This window comes from Fonsecaea multimorphosa (assembly GCF_000836435.1).
Source record: "Fonsecaea multimorphosa CBS 102226 unplaced genomic scaffold supercont1.19, whole genome shotgun sequence".
NCBI classification, from domain to species: Eukaryota; Fungi; Ascomycota; class Eurotiomycetes; order Chaetothyriales; family Herpotrichiellaceae; genus Fonsecaea; species Fonsecaea multimorphosa.
The window spans coordinates 248,109-270,044 of NW_015971653.1; the positions used below are offsets into that span (position 1 = coordinate 248,109).

General features: G+C 51.9%; 6 protein-coding genes across 6 annotated transcripts; 3 read left to right on the forward strand and 3 right to left on the reverse strand.

Annotated features, from left to right (window-relative positions):
- Window positions 1–51: 51 nt before the first annotated feature.
- Window positions 52–1,363, forward strand: Z520_08473 (uncharacterized protein; the record flags this gene model as incomplete). The annotated part of the gene is made up of 3 exons (XM_016778969.1): window positions 52–118; window positions 172–1,182; window positions 1,230–1,363. 3 exons carry the CDS (start codon window positions 52–54, stop codon window positions 1,361–1,363), a joined length of 1,212 nt encoding a protein of 403 aa, XP_016629888.1.
- Window positions 1,364–1,497: 134 nt separating this feature from the next.
- On the reverse strand, window positions 1,498–2,109 carry Z520_08474 (uncharacterized protein; the record flags this gene model as incomplete). The annotated part of the gene is made up of 1 exon (XM_016778970.1): window positions 1,498–2,109. The coding sequence occupies one exon, from the start codon at window positions 2,107–2,109 to the stop codon at window positions 1,498–1,500; it is 612 nt and encodes a 203-aa protein (XP_016629889.1).
- A 4,978-nt stretch (window positions 2,110–7,087) lies between these two features.
- Window positions 7,088–10,612, reverse strand: Z520_08475 (uncharacterized protein; the record flags this gene model as incomplete). Its single annotated transcript, XM_016778971.1, has 1 exon — window positions 7,088–10,612. The coding sequence occupies one exon, from the start codon at window positions 10,610–10,612 to the stop codon at window positions 7,088–7,090; it is 3,525 nt and encodes a 1,174-aa protein (XP_016629890.1).
- Window positions 10,613–14,134: 3,522 nt separating this feature from the next.
- Window positions 14,135–16,240, forward strand: Z520_08476 (uncharacterized protein; the record flags this gene model as incomplete). Its single annotated transcript, XM_016778972.1, has 1 exon — window positions 14,135–16,240. One exon carries the CDS (start codon window positions 14,135–14,137, stop codon window positions 16,238–16,240), a length of 2,106 nt encoding a protein of 701 aa, XP_016629891.1.
- A 1,338-nt stretch (window positions 16,241–17,578) lies between these two features.
- On the reverse strand, window positions 17,579–18,179 carry Z520_08477 (sorting nexin-3; the record flags this gene model as incomplete). Its single annotated transcript, XM_016778973.1, has 3 exons — window positions 17,579–17,607; window positions 17,671–17,995; window positions 18,102–18,179. 3 exons carry the CDS (start codon window positions 18,177–18,179, stop codon window positions 17,579–17,581), a joined length of 432 nt encoding a protein of 143 aa, XP_016629892.1.
- Window positions 18,180–18,621: 442 nt separating this feature from the next.
- Z520_08478 (uncharacterized protein) lies at window positions 18,622–21,741 on the forward strand (the record flags this gene model as incomplete). The annotated part of the gene is made up of 1 exon (XM_016778974.1): window positions 18,622–21,741. One exon carries the CDS (start codon window positions 18,622–18,624, stop codon window positions 21,739–21,741), a length of 3,120 nt encoding a protein of 1,039 aa, XP_016629893.1.
- Between the last annotated feature and the right edge of the window lie 195 nt (window positions 21,742–21,936).

The following is a 21,936-nucleotide window of genomic DNA, read 5'->3' on the forward strand; positions in this document are numbered from 1 at the left end:
AATTGTGACAATAAGACAACACGGTGCCGGACCCGTGATCGCCCCTACAACATGTCACTCCCTCCAGAGCGCATCAGCGTCAAACGCAGAAGACAGGAAGAACCCGTTGAGACATTATGTACTTTCCATGGCCATCCACACCATTAGACTGGGCTAACCAGATCCTTCTAGATCTTGAGCACGGTAATGGCCCGGACAAGAAGAGGAGAGTCACCGACTTCTACTTCCAACGCCTCCAGAACAATATGATCGTCCCTCTTTCTCAGCGAGCCACCAGTCCGCAGGCCGTGTGGTCAGAGCCTCCTGCGCCTGGTGTTCCTCCAATTCGTCTGACTTCACCGACTGTTGTAAAGAGAGAACCGGGCGTTTCACAGACATCCCTCACTGCAAAGGCTGACACGGCCCACGAAGACAAGAGCAAGGCGCCTGACAATGCCAGCGAGGAGTCCGGCAGCAGATCAGCTCCAACCACACCCACTACAAGACAAGCTCTCCAGCAAGCCCGCCGTTTCCACCTCACTCGTCACCTCTCATCAGTCCTTAGTCCCAGCGCTTCTGGTGGCATCCGGAAACCCAAGAACTTTATTCGACCTCCTCTCGCGACCTTTATTGAAAGGCATGGCCCCGTTTTCAGCCATGAGCAGAATCCGCTGTACCGTGATAAACCAATTGATAAGGTGCTGGACATCCAACAAGACAATGGGGGAGGGACTACAGAATCCGGTGGAGTCACAGAGCCAACCCTCGAAGCCTTGAAAGCGTCCAGACGAAGCCTGACGAGCACGTTTGTTCAGACAGGTTCTAAGACAATTAGGAATGGGACTTCCATCAGAGATCACCCGAGCACTTGGGATTTCGAATCCGATCAGCTTGCAGACGAGTTGGCTGCGCTTGCGATGGAGCTCGACCCGGATGTGCAGGAATCCACCGAAGCGGTGCTGCCAACGGTGTCTCCTTCAAAACCCCAGGATGTTGTGATGGATTCCCACGATCGAGAGGATGACTACGTCTACGAGACCTATGTTCGCGTGGAGTATGATGCTCAATTGCATGGTCCAGGTGATGCCGCAGGTCTGCACTCCAACTATGGAATACTCGTGATCGACGAAGCAGATGTGGACTTGTGGCAGAAATACATCGATAGTGATGATGACACTGATTGGGATGAAGAAGACTCGAATGGTGAGTAACCAAACCATGCGTATACTGAACGTTCTGACACTCGACAGCTGAGGACAATCCCGCGAATGACTATCCGGAAGAGGAAGTCAGCTCAGATGACGAGTACGGGTATAACCCGTACAAATATCGGACCTATGGGTCTGACCAAGAGGACTTTGATAACGACCACACCTTTCGATAAGAACCAGAAACTCATTTCTGGAGATCCCATCAACACAACCTCGAAAGCCAAAACACCGCCGATAAACACACGAGATCCTGCCGATATGTCCATGACCAACAAAGCATAACCATATCTGGATCCCACATGACTTCTCATGTATGAGTAATGAATGCCCACTTCCTTTCGGAGTGTGTCTCGCAGGTCGGCTTCTTCGATCGATCCTCTGGTCGCATCCAGGGAAATCGTTGGCTGGTTCTTTCCACCACTCCGAACTTGTCGATTTTATTTCCTCGCCCTCTGTGCCCTGATCTTCCTTGTTGTCTTACTTTTTCGATGTTTTTTTCACCAAGAACACGATAGAATTTGCATTGAAGCCCGGATTTTTTTCTGGCTTCGCCGAATTGGTGGTGGAATTCTCGTTCGATGTCGTCCCAGTCTTGGCCCAAATCGATTCGGTGATACCAGATGAAGTATACTTGCTCGACCCCGTATTTCTTGCAGGAGGGGCGAGGACGCCTACGCTTCCGTCCCGCCATGATCGAGTCAATAGAGATGACGGAGGGTGTTTCGCTCCCACGGTCTTTCGCGAAATCCCTGTTTTCCAAGTCGTCTTCTGTCAACTGGACATTGTTGAATTGGATTGTCAGGTCTTCGGTCTTTTGGTCCCGATCTTGATCATCGTCGTTCAAGACTGACGCAATGCTCATTTTGTCAGGCCTGCCGCGGTGTTGCTGTGCCTTCTCATGGTTCTTAGGAGAAGACATTGTGACTCTGCTTTCAGTCCAGTACGGCTCGAACAAGTTGATACCACTTGAACAAGTGAAATCGATTCGGCAGGGAAAAAAGATACGTGATGCTCCTGTCCTGGAAGAAGGAGCCCTCGCAATGCATCAGATTCCATGGCGGCAAACGCAGGGGCCTTTAATATGCCCTCAAGTCGACCCGACAGAGTGGTTCACGCCAGCGTGATGCATACAACATATATTTCTCAGGCATTGCCAAAAGTCTACAGCAATCCAGGTCGGGTGGCCATGCGCCCGACTAAGCCCAAAGGATGCATACTCCGACGTGCGTGAGCGCGAGGGCCAACAGCCCGTCCAGCAGATCAGGGATCGGGAGCAGACCAGTAATGAACGTAACAGTACGGTATTTCCAAACAGCGCCTCTCACTCCCAAGGCTCCAATTTCTGTGGCATTTCAAGGTGGGCGGGTCGAAACGGTCCACAATTTACGAACAATACGATGGAGATGCCTTCAAAATCAGACAGATTTTCTCCGTCGTGTCGAGCTTTACTGCTTCTTCTTCCTCCGGCATGTCCTTGCCCTGGTCTCGACGTCCTCAAAGGTCGGCATGATTTGAGGCCAGGAAGCGGACCCTGGACGCTAGGCCAATGGAAGCCTCTTAACTAGCGCGGAAGGATGTTCTCCACCACTGCTCTGCGAGGAGCACTTTGGTTTGCAGCCCCTAGCTGTCACACAAACACAGAGAGGGCTTAGAGAGTTCTATGTCTCTCCCTAGCAGCCCTCGAGAAGGGGAAGGGAGGAAGACTTTTCTGCATCTGCAATTGGATGCCAAACTTTCTACGAGGTAGTTGCTGGACGACATGTCTCACACGTCTTTGGGGCCAAGGGAACTTCTCGCGGAAATGAGGATGCTGGGATCCGCATCCGACAATCGCGCAGCTCGTTGCTTGGTTGGGCACTTGATGCGGCAGACTCCTGGACATGTGCTCGACGCCACATTATTGTTGCCCGCATTGATTCCAGGTCAGCTGGCCATGCAACCTCAGCAAGCTGTTCCCCAGATTGGCCTCTACAGCACCACATTTGCAGATTGATGACGATCTTCACCTGCTCTTGAATGCCTCTGAAGGCTCGCTTAGCCACCATTAACGGCTGCTGTCCACAAGGCCACGAATGTCACCGCGTGAACAAACGATGATTGTCAGGTCCCTATTGATACGATACACCATTGTTGAAACGGAGTTGCCTCTACATTGGCTCTCCCTTATTCGAGGCCGACCGGCACATCGTTCCGTGTGAGCAGCCTTCACTTGCAAGGTGGGCTGGATTGTGGAGGCTTGCCAGGGTTGCTCTTCAGATGCGGCCCCTCACTTTGTGTGCCTCAACCCAGCACTGCAGAGGCGGTCGATCCGAATTTTGAGAGCTGGTCCGAGCGCGCGTCGGATGGCAAAAAGAGGGTCCCGGCCACTACCTACTCGATGCGCTTCAGCTAGTGAAACAGCTTTCCTTGGGGCGGAAGTTTAGTTACGCCTCAGTAGGCCAGCCAACCACCCAGACTTGCATTTGAAAGATGATCTGCTGCTGGCTCATCATCACCATCATTTCGACATTGGTGGGCAGCGAGATCAGAATAGTGCCGAATCCGAGTTCTACCGCTCGGCGATCTGGTTCTTTCATAAGTCGCCTCTGTTGCTGCAGCAGTCTGCAAAAAACTTGATCATACGGGGCTCTGGGTTTGCTGGATGCGACACGCTCTGTCCAATTTCGACAAGCCTTTGTCTGCAACTCTGCATCTTTTGGCTTTCCAAGGCTTCCAAGGTGTGGTGACAGGATTGACACCCGCAGTCAAAGGGGTAGTTTGGCTGTCATTCACCTTTTGAGTTCAGAGGGCTGCGTGGATCGGACGCATTCTGGTCTAAATTCAACGCCGAGGCGCCCACGAGTATGTGAGCCACGGGTCACAATGGCACCTGGACCATCGCCAAACACGACATGATTTGGCGAAGGCCCAGTCACTTCATGCCATGTTGACATGTTGGAAGGCCACGGTCCCTGTCCTGCCCTTTCTCCCTGGTTCAGAAGATCCCCTTGGCCCCATGGCGAGGGGCTTGCTTCTCCTTGTGCGAGCTGCATCGCTGGTTGCAGGGATGAACAGACTTCGCCATCGACTCGCCACCCCATGATTTAATGTGGCCTTTGAAGTCTTGCCTCCTTACGCAATCGCAAGCAACGTGACTGAGCGTCGTAGGAGGGACAGTGGCTTTCTGACGGCTCAACATGGCATGTATTGGGCCTTCACCAAATCATGTCGAGTCAAGTGACGGACCAGAGCCATTGTGACTTAGGGGTCCCACGGGCGCCTTGCCAAAAAGCTGTGCTCGGAGGCCGGCAGTCCGATCCTTAGGCTGTGCGAACCAGGATTCACCAGAAGTCTTTGACAAGTCCAGTCGTGCTCGGTACCGGGTACAGATGAATGACACGGTCCACTTGTTCCACCACTTCTACGAGCGCTTAGGCCCACGCTCTTCCTTGTGGTAGCCAATGATTCGGACTGCAGGGGACGTTCTGACACCACAGACAGTCGAAGAACGGGACAATCGGTTCACGCTGATTGGAGCTGTCGTATAGCTGCCTGCCTTTTCAGGCAAACGTTCCTTCTTGGGGATTTGGTCGCTTCGAGCTCCAGTTGAGAAGTGAGTTTCTCACGGAATCCAGACTGCGGCAACCCTGCACCTGCATGGCCATCCGGCATGTGCACGACGCAGTAGATTGCCATGGGGGAGGATTTGCAATGGCATTCTTTGACAGCTCAAATCTGGAAATTGGCAGAAGCTCTCCCACAACTATGCACCACACCCCCTCATTTGATTAACAAGGCCAGGTGTCAAAGGCCAAGATCTGTCGAGACAGAGTGAAACCGCCATTGCGGGGGCTGAACGGCTGTGGTGGTGTGAGGCGACACGACCATGATGCTTGGAGAAGTTCTGAGCGGGTTGCTCCAGCTCGACTCCCTCTGAATATGCACGTCTCTGGGTCCGCGAGCGGTATTGCTCTGCAATCCTCAGAGACGTCGCCGGCATTTCAATCCGGTGGGCCGTGATCACAAACAACACTATCACCTGCCTAGCCAGGAAGGAATTGGGCGAGGCGTTGCGGCAGAATGTCGAGACGGGAGTCAACTGCCATCCCATTGCATATCTGGCTTGCAAAGTCGATCGAGGCTCATGAGGGAGTTCCAGACTGGCATTGAGGACGTCTATCGGTTTCTGGCTCCCCAGTATTTGCTCATTTCGATGACTCTGCATGCGCAGCTGAGATGCGTGTGGCCGCAACCGCGAAGCCCACACAGGACTTAACACAGTTCTATCGGAATCCTTCTCGCTTTCGCGACATGGTGAGCTGTTTCCCTGATGGAAGGCATGTGCGTCGCTATTGTATTGCATTCACTGCACTGGCATCGCACGAGCATGTGATGCGATGCACACAAACAAAAACACAATAGGCGACTTGTTTGAAGTTACACAAGTTTGTTGTTTGCAGTGAATTGAACAATATCAATCTCGCCTCCAACGGCCTTAGCGCCCGTCGGCGCTAGCTTAGCCAGAGACGCTTAATCAGCCCAGCCATCGACGAGGCTTTGTACAATCGGCCCTCTCCTTGCAAACAAGGCATTACACGCACACGCATATTTGCATCACATCACGTTGGATGAACAGGCCTCTGAAGCGACGCGCTTTCTGGGGGGGAGTCATTGCCCAACACTCCCGAAATGGAGGCCCATCGCAAAGCAAGGCCAGCGGAGGATGGCAGGGAAGGAAGGAGGGAGGGAGGGAAAGATAAAGAGCCAGCGGATGCTTGATCATCTATCTATCTATCTATCCATCCGTACATCCATCCCCTATGAACCTTGTGTGAACCCTTTGTTGGACAAGGCTCGTCGCCAGCAGCTTCAAAAGGCCGTGTGCTGTGTACTCGGTACGGTAGACGGACAGAACGCCCTCCAGGTCCCGCAATAATGCTTGTTCGAAGCAGGAACGGGACCAGGAATAGGAATGAAAGCAAGCATTCACTCACCCACTCACTCCTTGGTTGCCTATGCATGCATGCATACTCGACGGGTCTTGCGCCACTCCCCTGCTCCTCCTGCTGCTCCTCCTGCTCCTCCCAGCCTGCAAATCTATTCGTCAGGGGCAGGACCAGTATTATAATATATGACGAATGAAGGAGGAAAAAAATCAACAGAAATCGGAAGGTCCATCAATTTTTTCATTTCAATTGTGATGTTCTTTTTCTTCTCTGTGTCGAAATTTCCACTCATCCGCCAGACCCAACCCGATGCACCAATGCACAATAAAACCTTGTCTTCAAGAGCTCGTAATATGTGTAACCTAAGGGCGGTCGTCGCCCCAAGCCTAAGAACCCATGCTATTCTCGAAGAGAGGCGCGCCTCACTCAGCCATGGACTACAACCCGAAAGAGATATATCCATGATAGGTAGGCTCTATGGCCTGCCTGGGATACCCTTTCTCGACGTCCATGAGCTCTCTACCTCTGCTCTGATCAGGTCCCATTCTCGCCGTTGCTCTTTCCAGAATGCGTGTCCTCCAGCTTTGTTTGGAATTCTTGAAATCTCCGCATGACACAGCATGCATGAGCAAAACAAGTGGCCGTAAGAATGTCTGAACTCTCCCGAGTATAGAAACGTGAGGGCGAATGCCAGTGTGATGCAATAGGAAACGCCAGATAGACACCATGAATGGCTATGATGCGACATCATTTCCTACTAGATTTCAAGAAAACACCCCCCTTTGCGATCGCCGGGTATCATTTGAATTGCCTCCTTCTCGATATGTCTTGCACAAGAACGTTATATGTGCTCTCCAAAGTTGTCCAGTCTTTCGAAAACGAGTTGGACCATATGAAATTCGTGGGTTTGGGCAATGATCAAAGGGATGAAACATGGCAACAATGCGTCAGGCAGATTTCGTCAGGTGACCATCACTCTTTATGTGTGCGCAAATGAAATTCTCTATCTCTGATGGAAGTTAGTATCAAGAACCAGGCCGGGAGAAAGATAGTACGTACCCGACGGCCTCGCCCTCCGGAATGAACCGTCTGCATTGGTGGAGAGAAGAAAAATTGTTGTTGAGGGTAATTGTACATGTTAGAAGGCATATTCTGCTGGAAGCTCTGCGGAGGGAAACCGGTAGAGCCCATGACGGGACTCATTTGTGCTGAGAAAGAGAGGGGCGAAGATGATGGGTTCTGCAACGGACGGAAAGGATCGACCGTCGAAGGGGGCGTTGCGTAAGCAGCATAACCATTGGGCATATACCCGTTGTTGGACCGCTGCGGCGCTGCAGCCGGAAAGTTCTGGTATTGAGATTGAGGAGTCATCTGTTGATAAGGAAGCTGCGAATATTGCGACTGAGACTGGAATCCATTCACGGTGTAAGGTGCGAAACCAAAGGAGTCGGCTGAACCTGTTCGAATTGGACTGAGACCGCTCTCGAAGGAACTGCCATTGGGGACGAAGTTGCCGCTGTACTGCCGCTGGGGAAAACTTTGCTGTTGCAATCCATTCACTGGGACATGTTGCGGTTGAGCCATCGGTCTGACCCGATCGTTCAGGTTCGGGTGCCCATGGGAAGGAAATTGTTGCATGACAGGTTGGCTGGGCCTTGACGACAGTCCAACTTCGTCCATGATTCTCTTGTAGCCCTGATTCGGTTGAGCCTTTATCTTGGTCAGGACTTTGGACACATTTTGGACCACTTCGGGCCTCATGTGGTCGTCAAGGAATGGAGTGGTCAGTATCTTGAAGATTAGGGTCACCCCAGAGGTTTGATCGCACAGAATCTGTTCAAGCACATTGTCATTCGGACTGAAAAATAGGGCATTCAGGACCATATCACGAGCCTCCGGCTCATTTCGTTGGTTGATGATCTTGAGCACAGTAAGATATGCAACTTTGTGGGTGCAGAGTTGAACGAGGTGAGGGATCAATCTTGGGGCCAAAACTGACCGCCGACGAGGGAAGGTGCAGGTGTCAAGGAGCCAGGTCAACAACAGTGCCCCGTTCGCATTCTGGGCAAGTTGGACGCTATGCAAAGCAATCGCCGCAGCCATCATGCGCTGCTGGTTCTTTGTAGCATGATGAGCCTCTAAGCAAGCGCGCATGGCCCGGGCCCCGAATCGTCCTTGGGCAATTTCCCACAGTTGGCTAAGCATGGTCTCGAAGATATAATCATTGTACGGTGGTCCAAAACGGAGGCAGCATTGAAGAACATAGTTACCGTATTGGTCGAGGAAAAGGGGGATGGTGTAGGGGCGAAGCGAGTCGACAATCATCCGTGTTTGGCTGTCGGTCTTGCACACTTCGATGATCTTCTGGGCGGCCCAGGTGCCATTCTTGTGCACTCCGATTTCAGCAAGATGAGGCGCAATGCATGCCAGCATTTGTTCCTTTGTTTGCTCGGAGCAATATTCAAAGAGTTTCTGGACCACGGTGTTCCCAAGGTAGTCCGAAGACAATTCTGCAATTTCAGGCAACATGTCGATGGCGATCTGCTCAATCTCCTGCAGTCCGCAGGCTCCGTTGTCAATTCGTTTGCGAATGTCCCGAAGCCTGGGAGCATCATACATTCTCGTAGAACTCGGTTCTGGAATGGGAGGAATCTCTTTCTCCAGACGACTGAAACGAATAGCACTCTCAATATTTGTAGAGATGGTGGGTAACTCCGACTGCTGCCCGCCAAAATCGAGCACGATTTGCAATATCTCCGGATGCAGCTCCGCGAGGCGGTCGGGAGCTGGTAAACTCAGTGTTTGCTGCATGTTCGTCGAGCTAGTAGGGCTGCCAGTGGCATCCTTGGCTTGCAAAGCTCCTGCTTCGCCATTTCCATTTGCCCCTGGTGGAGGCGTGGCGTTCTGCACAGGAGTCAACGAGACAGACGCATTTGGAGCCTTTGCAAACCCGATCCTAACGGGTCCGGCGCCAGGGAAGATTTCTTTGCCGTTGAGCAGCTGCCGAGCACGGACGGCGTGTTCAACAGATTCGAAATTGACAAAGCCGCAATTCTTATGCGTGAGGACCCTTGTTGATTCAATCGGGCCATATCGGTTGAAGATGGCGTCCAGGGAGGACATTGTTGTGGAATTCGGGATCGAGCCTATCCACAGGGATCGGGAGACCTGGACTTCTGATTCGTCCATGCCTTCATACGACAAGGTCGCGTTTTCGGCAATGGCTAAATTTTGTAGAGTGTCTGAAAGGCTGGACTGGTCCATTGCATTTGTCCCTTGCATATCGAACGCCATACCAAGGTTGTCCGCCGGCTGTTGTGATAAAATACGAAGTGACGTGCGTTGAGGTGTCTCGACAAGTCCGGCAGTTCGAGCTCGCGGGCGTGCAGCACTGGCATTCACCGCGAACGCCTGAACTGCTTGATTATGCAGCCGAACCTTCTCTTGGACCAACTCATACTCGGCTTCCAGGGCCGCTTGCGCTGAGGGAGTCAACGAACCGCTGGCAAACGGCGGAAAGTTATTGCTTCCGTCTTGGGCTTCAGTCGCATACTTGGATTGTGTGTTGACAGAGAAAGACCTGAACCGACTGGAATTACGCAGTCCAAAACCAGCTAATACGTCGGACAAGCTGGGGTCCTGCAGACGGGAGGAATCATCCATGCCTTGGCGAAGACCATCAGGTTTCGAATGCTGGGGAGGTTCGGCAAGCCCGAGGTAGTCAAGAGTGCGGACTCCGGAGTCGGACATACCATCCTTGGAGTAGCCAGACGGCTGGGGAGAGGTGGGATCCTCAGCAGAACTAATACTTGTCAGAGTGGCAGCCCGAGTCCTCGTCCCCCAGCTGGAACTAAATGCGTTCTGACCGAACGGACCAGAAGGCCCGAGGAGGCTTGACCGTTGAGGCATGCTTCCGGCACGAAGCCTGGATAGAAGAGTTGAAGTTCCCGCGTTGGTCTGGTTAGAGGCCGTCGAGTAGAATGCGGTTTCGGCAGCGGACGTGGAACCGGGTCGAAACGGACTCGTGGTAGGGGTTGGCCGAGAAGTCTTGGATGTTAGGACATTCACTCCATTGATTGTACCAACTGGGGATATTCTGGAGGGTAAGGTGCCAGCTCGTCCTCGTCTTGCGGGACTGTTTATCCCAGTCTCGGTCAGAGGCACCAAATCTGGGAAACCATCCTGGTTGGGGGATTCCGGAATCTCAAACAGTGGGGTTGAGGTGCCACTGGTTGGAGGACCCCAGATATTAGGGGTTAAAGAAGTCTGAGACTGCAATTCTCGTGTACGTTTTGGAAACAGCCGGGAAGCTTGTTCGTGAAGAGGAGAGCCAGCTCCTACTCTTGCATTGGAGAGCCCTGCCAATCCCGACGAAGATTTTGCACCACCAAAAGGAGATTTGCTGGTGGGCACCGAAGAAGGCTCGCTGATGGGAGTCAATCCAGATAAATTTATATTGAGCTGCCCATCGGGCCGCGTGGTGGTGGGAGGGACCATCACTGAGGCTCTCACAAGTATGTCGTAGACCGCGGAGACGAGATGGACGTCTGCGCGACGATTTCGAATTATGTAGATGGACCTCTTTTGCCGGAGAGTCGCTTCGTACAAGAGGAAGGATTGGTATGGTGATATCGTATGCTCGTTTTACGTGTTTCTTGGTGAGATTCAGAATATGTAGGATGTCTTCGGCAGCCTGCGGACAGGTGCGTATAGCTCCCAGACTTCTTTCGACCGAGGAATTTGTTTAAAAATGGCAGTGACCGACTGACGAGAAATGAATTTCGTATTCGAACGGAGAGTCAAGTCGAGGCGAGGCCGTGATTTCGAGGAACAGGAGGGCTCGGATTCGCAGGATATTACTTTAGAGGGATTTTTAGATCGTGGGCGGGAAAGGAGGGACTGTCGGCGGCCGTATTAACACAAGTGATGGAATAGAGAGAATCGAACGTAGCAGCTCTCCAGGGCTGAAGGGGGCATTAGAGGAAAGCCGAAGGTGAAAAGTAGAGCAGAAGCAAGATGAAGCAGCAAGCAAGATGGTGGTGGATGAATTAGGGGGCAGAGAAGATGCTAATGGGTAAGGTGAGGTTTGGAGCAGATCGGGAACCGGGTTACAAGGTTGTCGGGTTGCGCAGACGCAAATGCAGTTACAGACCGACAGACGCAGCAGCACACGTCAACGGCTGGGCATCGTAGCGACTCGTAGGTGGTGATGGGTCCTAGGCCCTGGGCCACGGGCCATTGAAGGGAAAAGTACGGGGAAGGAAGAGCAGTACCTAACCAGCATCGCCCGCTAACGAGCGGTCGTCGGTCGAGCCAGAATCAATCACCCGATATGTCTTCACCCAGTTCTGGCTGATGGCACAGCACCCTCTGGTGCCCTTCTAGGCCTAGTCGCCTGTCGGAGAACCACCAGAGCCCTCTGAAGAATTTTCGGGGCCCTGTGAAACCCCCAATAAGAGCCTGCGGCCAGCCTAGTGCCCGCGCTGCCTTGCTGTACCTGCCAAGCAACGGGCCCCCCATATCCACCACCATCTCACAACTGGACTGGACTCATCGCACATCATTTTCTCCCACAGCTCTGCTACCAGAATGCAACACGCAACGGGTGAGAATGGCCCCCCGAAGAGGGATCATGCCAGCTGCTCGGTGGCTCTTTCAGGTTCATAGAGCCTATGGCCGGCCTCTGTCGCGCAATTCAAAACCGCCGAGCCCACCTATCAGGTACCCATGAAACACCCTCTGTCTGTCCACCATGCTCTTCAATTTTACATCCATCATCCTGGACCCCTTCAGGCTCCTTGGGGACAAAAAGTGTGACTGACGAATGCCCCTTGGCCTCGAGCTCGAAGCCGGCTTCCCTGTACAAGCTCCATTCAATATTACAGCTGGGGGGACGCTTATGCTCAAGCCACTTGACCGCCCGATTCGTACCTGTTCGACCCTGTTGGCGTTGACAGACAACATGAAACACTGGTGCCCGGCGCCCACAACCAACCATCCAGCTCCAGCTAAGGTCATCCACCTTTTGAGTTGCAGCCTGGGAAGCATGTTCCTTGCCGGGCCTGAGCGCCTGTGTGCCCTGAAAAAGACCCTTTGCTTCCATCTTTTGCGGGGATTATACTGGTCCAAACCCAAAAATACCCCTGAGGGCTGCATTATGCGGATTCCTTTTCTTCCTGGATTTGGGCAACCGTCGAATGATAGGCCGGCGACATGTGCACTGTCTTATGCCACTATTAATACTTGACCCTACGAGTATATCACACTCACTGCGCCTATTGTCGGGCTTTCATTGCTTCGGGCCCCGGGTCGAATCGCTGTCCATGGTCACGTGCCTCGATCACAACGTTGGGCTACCAGCTCGCCAGGTATCTTTTCGGCACATTTGGCTGCATTCCTCCAGGACCATTGGATTGGCCAAGATGAGGGTGCAACAACGGAGAACTCGTGGCTGCCTTCTATTGTGACTAGAAAGTACCAACATGGGTGAGTTCGAGCGCTAAGCTCCGAGCACTGACTGACGACTTTTTGGATGATCGAAAAGGACCACACACCTACGTCTCGACCATCATCAGTACATGGCAATGTAGAATATGAGGATTTAAACACGGGCAGTAGTGAACTTTCAAGCGGTAGACTCGTTCATTCCAAAACCTTGGTCTCATCAAGATGTACCTGAATTTTCTTGTTTTGGACGCAATTCCTGGCGCCAGGTGAGCATTGGAGCCATAGAGACATAGCAGTCAAATAGGCCATAGCTGGAACGCCTGGATTCCTATTACCGTCCTCTATGCTTTGGGGAAGGCCACGATTGAGAATTGATTCTATGTACCATCTCGAGATCATAACTCACCTCCAATAGCTTATATTAGTGCAAGTGAATTGAGGGTATTGGACTTGACGGGAAGTCCCCCAGTGGTGATCCTCAACGTTCCTCAAGAAAGCAGCCAGTGTTATTTCAAATTTTTGCCTGTTCAGGTACCATTTGGCAAATTTTCTAGACCAAGGCCCATCTTTTGGACTGGCAGATCTCCTCATCGCGTTAGGGAGCGTGAGCTTGAGAGGGTCGCTTCATAGGTGTAGGATGGCAATATTCCGCTCTCCGTGCTCGCAGATGGTGATCTGCAGCGCCTTGCCCTCATGGGAGCGGACCTGAAGCGATTTTGATAGCAGGGACTCGGCGAATATTATCATTTAGCATAATGGAGGTGTGCCACCCGCGGCAATTAGAATTTCGTTTCAAAATCAAGGAAGGGTTGACGTGATGATAAACCAAGAAACGAGTACCGAGGCCTAAGTCAGACGCAGAGACTCTGACTGGTTTATCCGTTGGTAGGAGGTAGAAATGGTGGCTGTTACGAGTAGTCCTGAATCACCAATATCATCTCCTTCGATCGCCAACCGCTTCAGATGAGGGTTCGGTGGGTGTGGGGCATGGATTCAGTGACGGGACAGCAGCGGGGCAGAGAACATTGAACTTGAAGACAAGTCACTTGCTCCGTAAATAATGCTATAGCAGGAATGCCTTTGGTGTAGAGATTGGCGAAGAGGCGATCTGTGCCATGTACCGGTATGTTGTTTGTGGGAGATGAAGACGACGTACCGAGTAGAAGCCCTGTCGACACGGAACATCAACCAACTTGAAGGCCAAATTCAGCCAAAGTTGCCGCCAAGCTCGGCTTGCGAAGTTGAATGCGCCATCAACTCGCAACGGCCTTTTCTCGTGACTTCCACTCAACTCGACATCCAAACGTCACTTGTAATAACCACGAATAACTCATTCAGAACTCGCTGTGCTATTTGCAGCTTGCTTGGGCTCCTCCCCATTCTCGCTCGGTCTTATACTGTCTTTCACTTACCATCGGAATATATGTGTAAAGAGTGCTCCTCGACCCTCCACTCTTCACAATCCTTGCCATCGCCATCGCCTTCGCACTCGCACTCGCATTCGCACCCGCCCTCTCCCTCTTCTCTTAATTCCCCCACGAGTCCAATCGGCGATGACCTCCTTCAGCCAGTATGAACGGCATCACCGAGCCCTTACCCGGCCTCCTTGATGATCCTCTATTTCAACTCCCCGATTTGCCTGCTCTGACCGATATTCAAATCGCGCCCCTCCGGAATCCTGCTCCGAGTCGTCACGCAAATGTCCCTCTACCTCTCGAGCCTGTGGCTGACAATAGTCTGGGTAACGGACGAACACCCAAAAAGACTACACACCCTGTAGATAGTCCTGAGAGGAGAAGGGCGCCAAAAATCACACCCAACGATGTTCTTCTTGCACGAGAGGCCAAAAGGCCACACTTGGCTATCAGCGAGCTGCTGGAAGCCGACCATGTTCCGGAATCTGCCCCAACGCATTTACCATCGTTCATCAGTTTGTCTGTGGTGGAAAAATCGCCTATTCAAGTGCCTTCGTTTCTCGAACATCCTCACTCTTTTAGGCGCTTGAGATTGGATACGGACAACGAACATGTCGGTCTTGACTGGACCAGGCATCTTCCTCCCCCAGCTCAGAAAGAAGACCGACCCAACAGACCGGCTCCGCTCCTCCCTGCTATGGTTACAGGTTTACACGAACCTCCTCCCTCGGCGGCTCTGCTACCATCAATTGACCTTGACTCGCTACGTGCCGCGGTCACAGGATTACATGAACCTCATTCTTATTCAGCCCTGCTACCATCGATTGAGCTTGATCCGACACATGCCGCGATTACAGGACTGCATGACTCTCAACCTACAGCTCTGTTGCCGTCAATTTACTCAGAGTCGATACATACCACAGGCACCGGGCTGCGTGACCCCCCTCCCCCTTTGACGACCCAGCTTCCATCAATTGACTTGGATTCGTTGCAGGCCATTGCTCGGCCAACAACAACATCGAGAATCCATGTCCGAGACATGCTCACTGAGTCCGTCCGGCCAGGTCCTGAACCCCATCTGCCAGCTTCCGAGCGCCATCAGCCCGAGCCCGGGCCCGCTAGCCTAGACCCTGAACCCTACCACCAAGAATCAGAGCTCTATCATCTAAATTCTGAGCCTTCTCCCCCTGGTCCTGAGCCCGATCAGCAAGAGATAGAGCCCGAGCCCGAGTTCCTCCCTTCTGGCACCCTTGTTGATAGACCGACTACTCTCACTCGAGCGTACCAAAGGGAAGACGCCATCGCTCCGGATGAGATTCGTCAGCGCATCCCCAAAGTAATCCATCCTGTTTGGAAGGAGACAAATCAAAAGATCTTCAAGCGTCGAGTTAGGCGGAGATGGACTGATGCCGAAACAGCAGACCTCATGGCCGGGGTGAACAAGTACGGCATTGGGCGGTGGAAACAGATTCTGGATGATCCATCTTTCAACTTTAGGGACAGGAATTCTGTCGACCTAAAAGATCGGTATCGCGTTTGCCTCAACGAAAGGCCCTCGAGATCAGAGCGGACTGTGAGGGCCGTTAGAGCCGACAGTCCTATTGACGAGGCATCTCCTTCAATTGCAATATTGGGAATAAGGCACTGTCGCGACGTTGCTGCCCAAATGCAGGGTAAACGTCGCAAACGCCGAGCTTGGACAGATCGTGAGGATGAGAATCTCATGGAAGGCGTAGCCCGACATGGATTTCAGTGGACCGCCATTCATGATGATCCAGACCTTAATCTATCGCACAGACGAGCAACGGACCTGCGAGATCGCATCCGAAACAAATTTCCAGATGGGTACAAGCACGCCGAGTCCGCGCCGTTGAGGTCCGAGGTCAGGAAGGCAGAAAGAGAAGCCCAAGCTGCTGGAGCAACGCAATGGGATGTTGTCGTTCCCGGGAAAGAATTTAATGGAGTCACCTCAAGAGCACAGTCGGGGTCCAATAAAATGACAGCACGAACTCAATCCCTCCCGGTTCAGCCAGCCACCACCGCTGCCTCCGCTATCAGGCTGATGCATGATGACGCCGAAAGAGACCGTGAAAATATGCAGGAGGAACACGACCGAGAGAGAGAAAGGGAAGGTGAAAAGGAGCACCATCAACCCCTTATCACATTACCCAGTTTTTCACTTGGCTTCTTTGATGACATGGATTGGGAGGATAACAGGCTGCCTCCGTTGCACGACGGGGACGAGGACGATGACAGCGATTAGCATGGGGAACTGGCATATGCATTGAAGAGTTAAGAACGCAGGATCTTTCCTGGGCGTTTGAAATTGATGCTTGGGCAAATATCTTTAAGAGGAAGCATACCGAGCCACATGGCGGCAATGGATGGGATTGAGCATGGGAAGCACAGAAGGCAGCACATTGCGGCTCACAAGCAGCGAAAGGGCTGCGGTAATTTGTATATATTCCTTTTCTTTTCCAATTGGTTATTTGATCGACACGCAACTGTGGATGAAACAGGTCAGGACAACGGGAGACGGGAAAGGGAAGACGACGAGGGAAGGAAATAACCTTTTTGCTACTGCGATTGTGATACCCCTTGGGATTTTGGTACTTGACATGGGCTAGGACCGGTATGGGACATTTGGAACTGGAGCGCCACGCCTTGTGCCTGAAAATAAATATTATTATGCCTTGCTAATTATTCTCCACACGGGCGAAAGAAAGAAAGAGGACATCATCTGATACCTAGGTACTTTTCGGGAGGCTCGTTGGCAAGTCGACAGACAGTCCAGCTCGCTATATTGCAATCGTCGGTGACACTCCAGTGTAACTCAGCAATAGATTCCTCTCTCCTTCCTCCATCAATGACCCGGACTGCACGGATGCATGAATGAAGGCGTACCAGGAGCTGGATTGAGTCTACTCTACGTACCGACTCCCGTCCCTCTTCCGTTGCCATGTCTGCAGGTGGGTTTGGAGTTCCTTTGCCTCTTACCGGTATGGCCAGTGTAGGCAAGGGGGATGGGGGGAGAACCATGCTCGTCCAAGGAAGTTGAAACAAAGCAAAGATACTGGAGAGAAAATAGAACCATTCAGCGGCCAATCTTTCGGTCAATTCTTTCTATGTGAGCTCCGGGTTTCTGACTCAAGTATCTCGTAATACTGACTGCTTTTTCGCCATTTCCGGCGGGTACCTACTACGCGCGCATCACATTTCAAGACCCCGTTCGAACCTTGCCCAGAGCACTTTCACCAGAAGCGGTCCATGAAGTTTCAGACTTGTGGCGTGGCAGATTCCTGGTTGTCCTGAGGCGAGCTCAAAAACTGTTCGATCGATTCGCTGTATTCCAACTGAAGCCAACCGAAAAAGACTATGCGCCATCACTAGAACTCCGAGCGCACCTCCCTGCTCCCTCCATGCGCATGCTCAAAGCAAAGAAGCAAATATACAGAGTTCGAATAATGCTTGCAGAGAAATTTGCCCGCAGAAAGCCTCGCTTCCAATTTGCTATTTTGCTCGTCATCTCGTTGGTCATTCTGATCTTGTCATTTTTCTTTTTGGCAATGGTTTTGTGGTGGTTCGTCGGATGGCTCTTTTTTCACCAGGCATTGCGGTCCCAATTCGGATCTGTTTGTGTTCCTGTCAGTCCAAGCTCGTTTCCTTCCTGGCAGCGGTCCCACTGCGCCTCACCTTGTATGAATGCTCCGAGAACCTTGCTCCCAGTCTGCAGAAGAGGATGTCCCACCACTATTTGTAGGAACCTCTGAAGTCCTTCTCTCCTGTGCTCAATGACGTCGTCGGAGAATCTGTTTGTGAATACCTTCCCGGGCAAGGGGGGGATCGTAACTCTTGCGCTTTCTCGCTCCAGAATGTCTCGAAAGTACTCAAAGTCAGAATATCTGCGGCGGACGACGGAGTGACGAAGTTTGAACGCAGGGATGTTTGTGCGGGTGTGGATTTCATAAGAAGTGTACATGTTCCGAGGAGAGGAACCGTGGGTTTGTGGATTTTTCACCTATATGGGACAGAGGGGTTAGTCTGGGCTGGTCACTGGGATGTGCCTGGTCGTGACATAGCGAGCATAGAAGGTCTGCGGCGAACGGGAAATACCCAGGACGTACCTCAATCTCGAGGAAGTTTTCTGGAGGACCATAGATCTCCTCGAAAGTCTGTTGACGAGACTCTGGTAAGGCTTGCATGGCTGCGGGGTCTGAGATGGAGGATACAGGCAGCTGAACAGGGCGATGGGTCGCGTGCACTTGAGACACAAGGCGGTGGAAATGCGGAGATTGTGCACTCTGGACTGTCAGAAGACAGGTGATGGATGACAATCAGTGGGTGGAGTTGAGGATGAGTAGGTGATGCTAGCAGTCATATTTAGGATGGTCACCCAATGTTTCTGGGTGTCCGTCGAGAAGATTCCTGCAAAGCCGCACCTGACTTTTGACGCTTTCCCAATCCGAGTGAGTCTGTCTGGCTCGCTGGCTTGTCCACCCCGCATCCTCTGCGCCAAGCCCGTTGAGTGGATCTCGAGATTCCCGCTGCAGGGGATCCGGTGATAACTTTTTTTTTCACCCAAGGTTCGGTTTACCAGCAAAGCGTTGGCATACACCCTGATGACTTGTGATGGGTGCTGACACAATGTCCAAAAAACGAAAGAGAGAAGTCGACGTCGAGCTCGTCAAAGTCTACGAAGACCTGGCCGATGAACAAGAGAACGTTCGTCTCGCTGCGGCCCATACCTTGCTCTCCAAAATCTACAAGCCAGGCATCACCAGCCATGAGCAGACCAAAACCATCTTGACACGGCTCTTCCGCGGACTCTGCAGTAGTCGCAAATCAGCCCGCCTGGGCTTTTCTGTCGCCCTGACCGAACTTCTTTCTCAGCTTGCAGCTGCCCCGGACGTGTCTCCCGAAAGCCATGTTTCTGTCTCGGCTGTCATTGACCTACTTGAAGCCCAGACCCTGCCGGAGAAGGGAACCTCTGGCCAGGACGAGCGCGACCATTATTTTGGCAGGGTGTTTGGTGCTGACGCCATCCTGAAGTCGGGCATTGTCTTCGGCAAGAAAACGGATCAAAGTCACTTCAAGCGTCTGCTAGATATCGTTTGTGCCTTAGCAATCAAGAAGCCGTGGCTTCGTCAAGAATGTGGTTGGGTGCTTTACAATTGCATTGTATCCGACCAGGACGACTTGCCCGAGTCGTTGTCGTTACACATAATTGACAAGCTGGTAGCGAACAAGCTCATTCGTACACCCGAAGGTGTGGCCATCTGGTTGGTGGCGTCTAGGCGCTTTCCCAGTGTCAAATTGCCCAAATCCACTTGGAAGAGTGGTCATCCACTGGTGAAGAAAGATGTGAATATCCTTGCCGATATCCTCAAAGATGCAAAAGTCCAACAGGAGGAAGGGGACTCCGATCTGAAGTCCCAAGGTTCTGCCAGGTGGTCTGCTAATCTACATTTTGCATGGGAGGTTGTGCTGGCCGAAACCTTCAGAAATACCTCTCGGGAATCTGGAGTTAGGAAGGACGTGAAAAATAGTATTCGAGGCGATGACAAGATTACCTTCGACCTCTTCTGGAAAGTCGTTGTGGATGAGAGTCTCTTCGCACCTGCAAGCAGCGCCGAGCGCAAGTCCTGGGGGTTCAGTCTCTGGAAAAAGATTTTCGAAACAGCCCCCCCAGAGCTATTGATCTACACATTCACACCACAAGCGACTCGTTGTCTAGCCAACTCTCTTAAGAGCTCAGAGAGATTTCTCCAGAGATCTGCCCAAAGACTGTCCCAAGTCATTCAGGCCCGCTTGGCCGACACTGAGCCCCGGGATCAGCGGGCCAACCTCGCCGCAACCTATGTTCAAGCTCTGTTACAGAGTGTCTCGGTTGGCGACTTTGATCAGATCACCAAATCAAAAACTCTGCAAAGCCTGTTCGAAGCAAAACAAACGGGTGTGGTAGAGGGCATTAGTTTTGCTCTGACCGACCTTCTGAAGCGATCTTCTGAAGAGAAGGAGAAGAAGACGACTCTTTTGCAACAGAAAACGATCTTAAATCTCCAGTGGAAGATGATTTCCGCAAGGCTCCGCCGCTGGGAGCAGATTCAAATGCAACAAGAGGGCGATATCGACGAAACCGAGAAGGAACTTGTGTCCAGCGTACTCCAGTCATGGCTCAGAGAAGTCTGTATCTCACCAACTTCCAACCGTCTTCATAATCTAAACGGTGAATTTCTACCAGAGGCTCGCGACTTTGCGAAAGAACGTCTCAGCTTAGCCTTTGAGCAAGCCCTCAAACTCGGCTCTCTAGGTTGTTGGCTACTGAAGCATGTGCTCCTCCATATCCGCGAATTAGAGGCGCTCAACGTCCAGATGAGCACTGCCTTCGAGGACGATATTAAGGCCATCGTGGAAACAGCCTGGCAGAACCTGGCAAATATTCAGACCAATACCCAGATGTCCTCAACAGTCGACCGAGCGCCAGCCAAAGCTTCGAAAACGGCTGTACACGTAAAAGTTTTGTCTTTTCCAGAGGGATTGAGTCTGCTTTATTCGTTACTGCTCTTCCAGATCTACAGTGGGGAGACAGAAGCTGTGCAAATCTTGCAGGAAGTGCTTGAAAACTGGAGTCGACGGACAGATAACCAGAAAAGCAACGCGTCAACTGACAACGGACAGGTGTCTGCCGACGCTATCATGGAGATTCTCCTCAGCTTTGTCTCAAGGCCGTCGAAGTTCATGAGGCGGATAACTATTGACATCTTCGACGCCTTCGCCCCCAACATCACTGCTACTGGTCTCGAAGCCATGTGCCGCATCCTCGAAACGAAAGAAAACCTTCAGGGACAGCAAGAGATGTTCGAAGCGGGAGATGTTGAGAATGAGGATGAAGAGCAGCTTGCTTCTGAATCAGAGATGGAAGGCTTAGACTCGGATGTCGAACTCACTTCTATTTCGGAGTCTAGCCAATCAGCGGAAACCACAGATTCGGAAACAGACGACGAATCTACAGACTCTCAAGCATCGGCAGGGGAGGAGGAGGAGGAGGATGCAGAGCTGGCCGCGTTTGATGCAGCCCTTGCATCAGCACTTGGCACAAGGCGACTCAACCAAGATGATCTCGATGCTGCGTCAGATGCTTCTGAATCGTCCTCTGATGCTGATATGGGGGATGATGAAATGATGCAATTAGATTCAAAGCTTGCAGAAGTCTTCCGCGCGCGAAGTGAGCAACAATCAAAGAACAAAAGGAAAGAAGCGAAGGAGGCAAAGGAGAACATTGTCAATTTCAAGAACCGTGTGCTCGATCTTACCGAGTCATATTTTAAGCACCAACAACACAACCCTCTGACCATGGACTTGATTCTGCCCCTCCTCAAGCTCGCAAGAACGACGCAAACCAAGCAGCTGGCCGACCGTGCTTGCAATATCCTACAGCAATTCTGCTCGCGATGCAAAGGGCCCAACGCCCCCGACTTACCAAGCGACTGCTACAGTGGACATGTGATTGATGTTCTTAAGTCAATTCACGAGGAAGCAGGCATGGAGTCATCGCACGCACACTCTAATGCGGCAAGTCTATCGAGCATTTTAGTTGCAAAGGCCCTCGTCAGAGCCAATGCAACGAATATCAAATCGATTGTCGAGATATACGCGTCGACAAGATTGAGGCAACTAACAGACAAGAAATGTAGGGTATTGCCGGGCTTCTTCACAGACTGGAACAATTGGTGTCAAAGTACCAGAGAGAAGCTAGTGGGATGAAGGGGTGCAGCCATCGGTAAGGAAGATAGCAGCATCAAACGAATTAGATCGAACGTATGAGAAGAACTTCGTCCAAAGTTGCCGTTCCTGCACGTCGACCGACAAGTGTGATCTCCACTGTTAGAGCACCCCTGCAATACACTGCCGATCCAGAACAGGCTCGCAGGATCTTGCGTATCTGCAAGGCTGAAGCAC